This window comes from Scylla paramamosain, chromosome 2 (genome assembly GCF_035594125.1).
Source record: "Scylla paramamosain isolate STU-SP2022 chromosome 2, ASM3559412v1, whole genome shotgun sequence".
NCBI lineage: Eukaryota > Metazoa > Arthropoda > Malacostraca > Decapoda > Portunidae > Scylla > Scylla paramamosain.
The window spans coordinates 34,589,317-34,596,816 of NC_087152.1; the positions used below are offsets into that span (position 1 = coordinate 34,589,317).

General features: G+C 41.0%; 1 protein-coding gene across 2 annotated transcripts in view; it reads left to right on the plus strand.

The window, feature by feature from the left end:
• LOC135113866 (Kv channel-interacting protein 4-like) overlaps positions 1 to 7,500 on the plus strand; it is a 125,675-nt gene that overhangs the window by 74,002 nt on the left and 44,173 nt on the right. For both annotated transcript variants that reach the window (XM_064029490.1, XM_064029495.1), the window contains exon 5: positions 5,024 to 5,094. In XM_064029490.1, coding sequence (XP_063885560.1) covers positions 5,024 to 5,094 — 71 coding nt within the window. The remainder of the gene's footprint in view (positions 1 to 5,023; positions 5,095 to 7,500) is intronic.

Consider the following 7,500-nt stretch of genomic DNA (forward strand, 5'->3'; position numbering starts at 1 on the left):
CAGCACCCTTCTTTCAGCACCCTCCTTCCAGCACTCTCCTTCCAGCACCCTTCCTCCAGCAGCCTTCCTCCAGCAGCCTTCTTCCAGCACCCTCTCTCCAACGCCCTTCTTCCAGCAGCCTTCTTCCAGCAGCCTCCCTCCGACACCCTTCCCCCAGCACCGTCCTTCCAGCACCCTCCCTCTAGCACCCTTCTTCCAGCACCCTTCTTCCAGCACCCTCTTTCCGGCATCCTTCCTCCAGCACCCTTCTTCCAGCACCCTCTCTCCAACACCTTCTTCCAGCACCCTTCTTCCAGCAACCTCCCTCCGACATCCTTCCTCTAGCACCCTCTTTCGGGCACCCTTCCTCCAGCACCCTCCCTCCGACACCCTTCCTCCAGCACCCTCTTTCCAGCACCCTTTTTCCAGCACCCTTCCTCCAGCACCCTTCCTCCAGCACCCTCCTTCCTTCCTCCCCCGCCTCTCTCTCTCCCAGCACTCTCCAGTCCTTGCGCATTGAAGTGATGACCGCATGAATTAAAATAGTTACTTATACGTATATAAATATGAGCCGAATTTATATGAGAGAGAATTTAATGAACTGGTCGGGAAAAAATCTCTAAAATTTGTAATAACAGTCCTTGTAGTAGTAGTAGTAGTAGTAGTAGTAGTAGTAGTAGTAGTAGTAGTAGTAGTAGTAGTAGTAGTAGTAGTAGTTAGTAGTAGTAGTTAGTAGTAGTAGTAGTAGTAGTAGTAGTAGTTGTAGTAGTAGTAGTAGTAGTAGTAGTCAAAAATAATAATAATAATAATAATAATAATAATAATAATAATAATAATAATAATAATAATAATAATAATAATAATAATAATAATAATAATGTTGAAAACTGTTACAAGTTTCATTAGACACACACACACACACACACACACACACACACACACACACACACAAGCTCTGCAAAACAAAAATAAACTCATTCATTCAGTTTCCATTTCTTGTATTTTTAGAGCAACACACGTTCCTCATTTTTCCCTTTGCTCCTCCTCTACCTCCTTTTCTTCCCCTTCTATTCCTGCTCCTCCTCTTCTCCTTCTCCTTCTCCTCCTCCTCCTTTTCCCCATCCTCTTTCTCTCTCCGCTTCTCCTCTTTCACACCCACGAATGCTCGCAGACCCAACGTTCGTGTAATCCGGCAGTGAATCCAAACAAATCCGGATACGTAAATACGGCCTGACGCCATCTTTGTTGACGCTCTCTCCGGAGGCGGCGAGCTGGGAGAATGTAAGCCAGGCACGAGGAGGGAGGGAGGGAGAGCAAGTGAGAGGGAGGAAGGGAGGGAGAGCAGGTGAGAGGGAGGGTGGGCAGGTGAGAGGAAAGGAGGGAAGAGAGAGGGAAAGGAGAAAAGGAGGATGATGAAAGGGAGAGAAGTATATGAAAGAAAACTGTGTGTGTGTGTGTGTGTGTGTGTGTGTGTGTGTGTGTGTGTGTGTGTGTGTGTGTGTGTGTGTGTGTGTGTGTGTGTGTGTGTGTGTGTGTGTGTGTGTGTGTGTGTGTGTGTGTGTGTGTGTGTGTGTTATGATTTAGCCTCCCAAAGTTGTTGTTGATGTTTTTGTTGCATTTTATCATGATTGTGATTACTGTCACCAGTATGTTCTAAAAAATATTAATCATTTGTCACGTTCCAGTATGTATTTGAAATTCTGCAGCTGTGGTGGTGGTGGTGGTAGTAGTAGTAGTAGTAGTAGTAGTAGTAGTAGTAGCAGTAGCAGTAGCAGCAGCAGCAGCAGCAGCAGCAGCAGCAGCAGCAGCAGCAGCAGCAGCAGCAGCAGCAGCAGCAGCAGCAGCAGCAGCAGCAGCAGTAGTAGTAGTAGTAGTAGTAGTAGTAGTAGTAGTAGTAGTAGTAGTAGTAGTAGTAGTAGTAGTAGTAGCAGTGGTGGTGATGGTGGTGGTGGTAGTGGTAGCCGTTGTGGTATTATTATTATTATTGTTGCCGTTGTTGTTATTGTTGTTTGTTGTTGTTGTTTCGTGTTTTTCTTTCTGTTATTATAATTTTCTCATCATCATCACCATCATCACCACCACCCCATCACCTCCATTATCATTATTCCGTTCTCTTTTCTATTTATTTTCGCATCCCTCCCTCTCACAGACGCGCGCTGCTCCCAATCTGCATAGCCATCTCTTTTTTTTTTTTTTTTCTCTCCCTCACTAATTTTTCCAACGTTTTCTATTTTTCCCTTCACGTTCTGTTTGCATTTGCTCTTCCTGCTCCCATTTCAATTACGCCTCGCATTTCCAATTGCTATTTGTTCCCCGTCCGTGGTACTCAATGCGCATCAAGAAAAAAATTTGTTCCCTTACTCACCTCTTGAAATGAACAAGTAAAGTGGACACATGTTAAATCAAAGTCTTAATGGAGGGAGTTATGGAGGGAACAGGAACCTTTTTTCTTTTTTCTAACCCTTTAAGTTCTCATATTGACTTTTTTAAACAGCACAGCATTGAGGTTCTCACGGATGATTTTACCGTTGTTGATGTAGAATTGTTGTAAAATAGTCATCAGAATCATGTAAACATCCCTGCAAGCATAAAATAACTTCCACTAAATCCATTATAATATAGTCTAGACAAAACGAGAATGCAGTCTCAGATACGTTTGGCACTCCGCACACTACAATCATAAGTCATGAGAGGACAAGGCATCTTCTGTCTCTCTTATAAAACTGCTGTGTTCGGTGCATCAGTGCGAGTCATCCTGAGCCCCACTGACGTTCTCGGAGATTTTCAAGGTGGTTTCTGCTTTGATTCTCGGCTAAAAATAGTGTTGCAAGGTGTAGCAGAAGTGTGTCTTGCTTCCTTCCTGTCATTTCAACGGTGAGAGAAAAGAGCAGCTTCAGTATACTTTTTTTTTTTCTATACTTCGAACTGGATACTTGAGGAAGTCAAGCTTCACTTCGTGTCACTTCAGCCGTGAGGCAAAAATGTAGTTTCGCTATTGCTTTATGTCAACCATTCAGGCCAGGTGTCGGGCAAGACACTTCAAAGGAGGTTAAAGTGCAGCATGAATATTATTTTTCTTTTCAACACTTCGACCCAGGTACTATAAGTCATAGAGCAAAGTCCAAAGGCAGCGACAGCAATGAAGTGTCCTGACCGTAGACTTTGCAGGTAGCAGCCTAATCATTCCCAAGATAGTGGATAACGTGGCGATGGTTCCCGCGGGTCCCAGTGTGGTGGCAGGCGGCGTTGCATCGTGTAGTCCCTTAAGCCCACACAGAACTCCGCGTCTCCAGAGGCGTGCGAGGCAAAGCGATACGGTCTGTTTGGAGTGCAAGTAATACACAAATGAACATAAAAGAACAAACCGCAGCAAATTAGTAGTCATTACTAAAATTTCAGTAGCAGCAGCAGCAGCAGCAGTAATAGTAGTAGTAGTAGTAGTAGTAGTAGTAGTAGTAGTAGTAGTAGTAGTAGTAGTAGTAGTAGTAGTAGTAGTAGTAGTAGAAGCAATAGTAGTAGTAGTAGTAGTAGTAGTAGTAGTAGTAGTAGTAGTAGTAGTAGTAGTAGTAGTAGTAGTAGTAGTAGTAGTAGTACTAGTAGTAGTAGTAGTAGTTGATGTTGTTATTGTTGTTGTTGTTGTTGTTATTATTATTGTTGTTGTTGTTGTTGTTGTTGTTGGTGGTGGTGGTGGTGGTGGTGGTGTCGTTGTAGTAGTAATAGTGGTAGTAGTAGTAGTAGTAGTAGTAGTAGTAGTAGTAGTAGTAGTAGTAGTAGTAGTAGTAGTAGTAGTAGTAGTAGTAGTAGTAGTAGTAGTAGTAGTAGTAGTAGTAGTAGCAGCAGCAGCAGTAGTAGTCTGGGTGACTGTCTTTCTCTTGGTTGCATTCACCACGAGTATTCATTCCTTTTTTTACTCCCAGTACGTCTTTTTTTTTTTCACAATATATTCCACAGCTGTGTGATAAGCGTGTGGCATCTCTTGTGTCTTCGCCTCACTTTGCACTGAAGCGTTCAGATATTGAAAGATCAATGACACACCAATGACGTTCACAGACACCAGTAAATGAACTGATACTGCCACGTGCCGCGTGATCCTCTTCCTCCCTTGCTTTATAAAATCCACACATTTTTATTTCTTTCAGTCTTTCTTTCAAACTCTCCATTTTATCTGTGTGTGTGTGTGTGTGTGTGTGTGTGTGTGTGTGTGTGTGTGTGTGTGTGTGTGTGTGTGTGTGTGTGTGTGTGTGTGTGTGTGTGTGTGTGTGTGTGTGTGTGTGTGTGTGTGTGTTAGTGACAGCGTCCTTCACGCATGAAGAAAAATGCATTTGTTTTCTATCTCGGTATCACCTCATTTCCCTATTTTTCTACGTCAACAAATTATAGTTTCATGAGCCGGCTTTTATTTTTTTTTATTTTTTTCATTGCATTTAACTTTCTCTTATTTTTCATTTTTGGTTTCAAAGAATTCCCTTGCTTTAATTACTCTATCATTGTCAATTTTATGTTTGTGTGTTTCATTCTGTCTCATCATACATAATCCTTTTATTTCCCAGCTTCATATGCTCCAGATGTGTCACTCCTTCATCCATCTATTTCTGTGATCCATAAACGCCATTATTTTTCCCTGTCATCAATAACTTGTCGCCAATTAATTTCCTTCTACATTAGTTAGTTTTATGTTATTGTCGCGAGGAAATACTCAGACTTCTCTCATTCTTCCTTTCTTTATGTCCACTTTCAATTAACTGCAGTTCATATATATATTTTTTTATGGTATTAATGGCAAATCAATATTATTCCTCTTGCTTTTCTTTTTCTTTTTTTACTATTAAATGAGTATATTTCATTACCTGTATTCCCACAGAAACTCGTTCAGTTTTTGTTCCTTTCCCTTTTCGTTGCAGGGTCATTTACAAAGCAATAACGCTAAATTACTTTTCTTTTGTTCGTTTTCTTTACTCTATCTCATCATGAAATAAATACATCCCATTATTTACCTTAGCAATGAGGCTCATTGTTCCCTTCTCTCCCCCTCTCCCGGGCACAGACGCGACGGCCTACGCTCACTACGTCTTCAACACCTTCGACACAGACCACCAGGGATCCATTAGCTTCGAGGTGAGTTAATCTTCCTTCTACCTGTCATCCTTCTTCTGCTGCTGCTGCTGCTGTTGCTGCTGTTGCTTCTATTTCTACTTCTACTACTACAACAACTACTACTACTACTACTACTACTACTACTACTACTACTACTACTACTACTACTACTATTACTACTATTACTACACAACAACAACAACAACAACAACAACAATAACAACAACAACAACTACTACTACTACTACTACTACTACTACTACAACTCTCTCTTTACACAAAAGCAGCAGCAACAACGGCAACAAAAGCAACAACAACAACAACAACAACGACAACAACAACAACAACAACAACAACAACAACAACAACAACAACAACAACAACAACAACAACAACAACAACAACAGCTGCAATAGACCAGGATCGGGACCTGACAGAAGTTTTGAAGTAGCATAGGGGTAAACAAAATTTTCAGGATCAGTAATAAGGATAGAACAAGAAATAGCGAATTCAAGCATGAAAAATTTAGGTTAAACAAAAGAGATAGGAAGGAAATGGTTCTCAAACAGAGTGGTAGATGAATGGAACGGACTCAGTGATTAGGTTGCTAGTGCTGAGTCATTTGGGAGCTTTAAAGGATTACAAAAATTTATGTTTGGGGATGACAGATGGAAATAAGTAAATATGTTTCATACAGGGACTGCCACGTGTAGGCCTGATGGCTTCTTCCAGCATGCCTTATTTATTTATTTTTTTCTGTTCTAATAGCGTAAAACAGCTACCCAAACAACCTAGTAAGGGCCTGAAGATCTGTTGCTGTTTGGGCTTTGTTTGCATTCCTTTGTGTCTCCATTATCCTTCATGCAATTAGTAATTATCTGGGTAATCGTTATGGTATTGAAAGGAGCTAGTTGCTGGTTTACGCTGCCTCCCTGGAAAGTGCCAAGACAGACATCCACGCTATCATGGAACCTACAATAATAAACGAAGTAATTACCAACGCAGTAAGCATTCATATCCTCTTTCCTCACCGTAACACAGGTGACTGAGACTAGTGGCAGTAACTCCTACTCTGTCCCCTCCTACTTTCTCTATCCTCACTTTGATTAAAAATAATAATAATAATTAATTTTGCGTCTATGTGTGCCTAACCACATAACTTGCTCCCATCCCCACGCTCTTGAATCTTCTGAATTTCCTACCATCTGGCTTAGACCTCAGAATCACTCTCAGACTAAATTAATTTTTGTTGTATATTTCTCACTACCTCCAATAATTAAGTAAAATTCTTCGACTATTTGGTTTTCAGAGTGGATCACATCCTGATTCTCTTCCCTTTCGAGAATATTTCCATCCTTGGAGACTCCAGTGCTCATCACTAGCTTTGGCTTTCATTTCTCTTCACTCTTCTTTTTATTTTTCTCCTTTATTTCAATCTAAAGGCATCGCTGCCGTCTATCCTGTTAAAAAAAAATCAACATTGAATGATGGACGGCTTGTCCTCCCTTTTTCCACTCACCGATTATTCCATGCCCCCTATTATGAATTTTCCTAATGATTTTTTTTTTTTCCAATGCTCTCGCCGGCCTTAACCCTCACAAGACTCAAGAATCTGACAGAATCTCTTCTGTTGTTCCTCATAACTGCGCTTTCGTGCTCGCACCTTGTCTATTTACACGACTTTTCCTTGCTCCTGGAAAGTTTGCCTACATCCAACCTGTTTCTAAAAAGGGTGACCATTCTAATCCTTTAAACTACCGGCCTACAGCTTTGATCTCCTGAATTTGCAGTTTAATATCAACATATGCAAAGTACTTAGCGTAGGTAGAGGAAACCCACACAGTAGGTACACAATAAACAACGAAATTCTGGTAGGTACAGGGTACGAGAAAGATTTAGGAGTTATAGTTAGCTCTGAACTCCGTCTAGGAAAACAATGCATAGAGGCCAGAAACAGGGTAAATAGGGTATTAGGATTAATTTTTGGGAGTGTTAAAAGTAGAAGGCCCGAAGTAATATTAAATGATTTAATACTTGGCGCTGGTCAGACCTCATCTAGACTACGCTGTGCAGTTCTGATCCCCACATTACAGGAAAGATATAGGTCTATTAGAATCAGTACAGAGAAGAATGACTAAAAGGATACAGAAGATGAGGAGTATTCCTTATGAGGCGAGATTGAAGATGTTAAATTTACATTCTTTAGAGAGACGTAGGTTAAGAGGGGACCAGATAGAAGTCTTTAAGTGATATATGGGTTATAACAAGGGGAACGTAAGCAAAATTCTTAGGATCAGCAACCAGGGTAGAACAAGAAATAACGGGTTCAAGCTTGAAAAATTTAGGTTTAAGAGAGAGATAGGAAGAAATTGGTTCTTAAATAGAGTGGTAGATGAGTGGAACGGACTCAGTAATCACGTTGTTTGT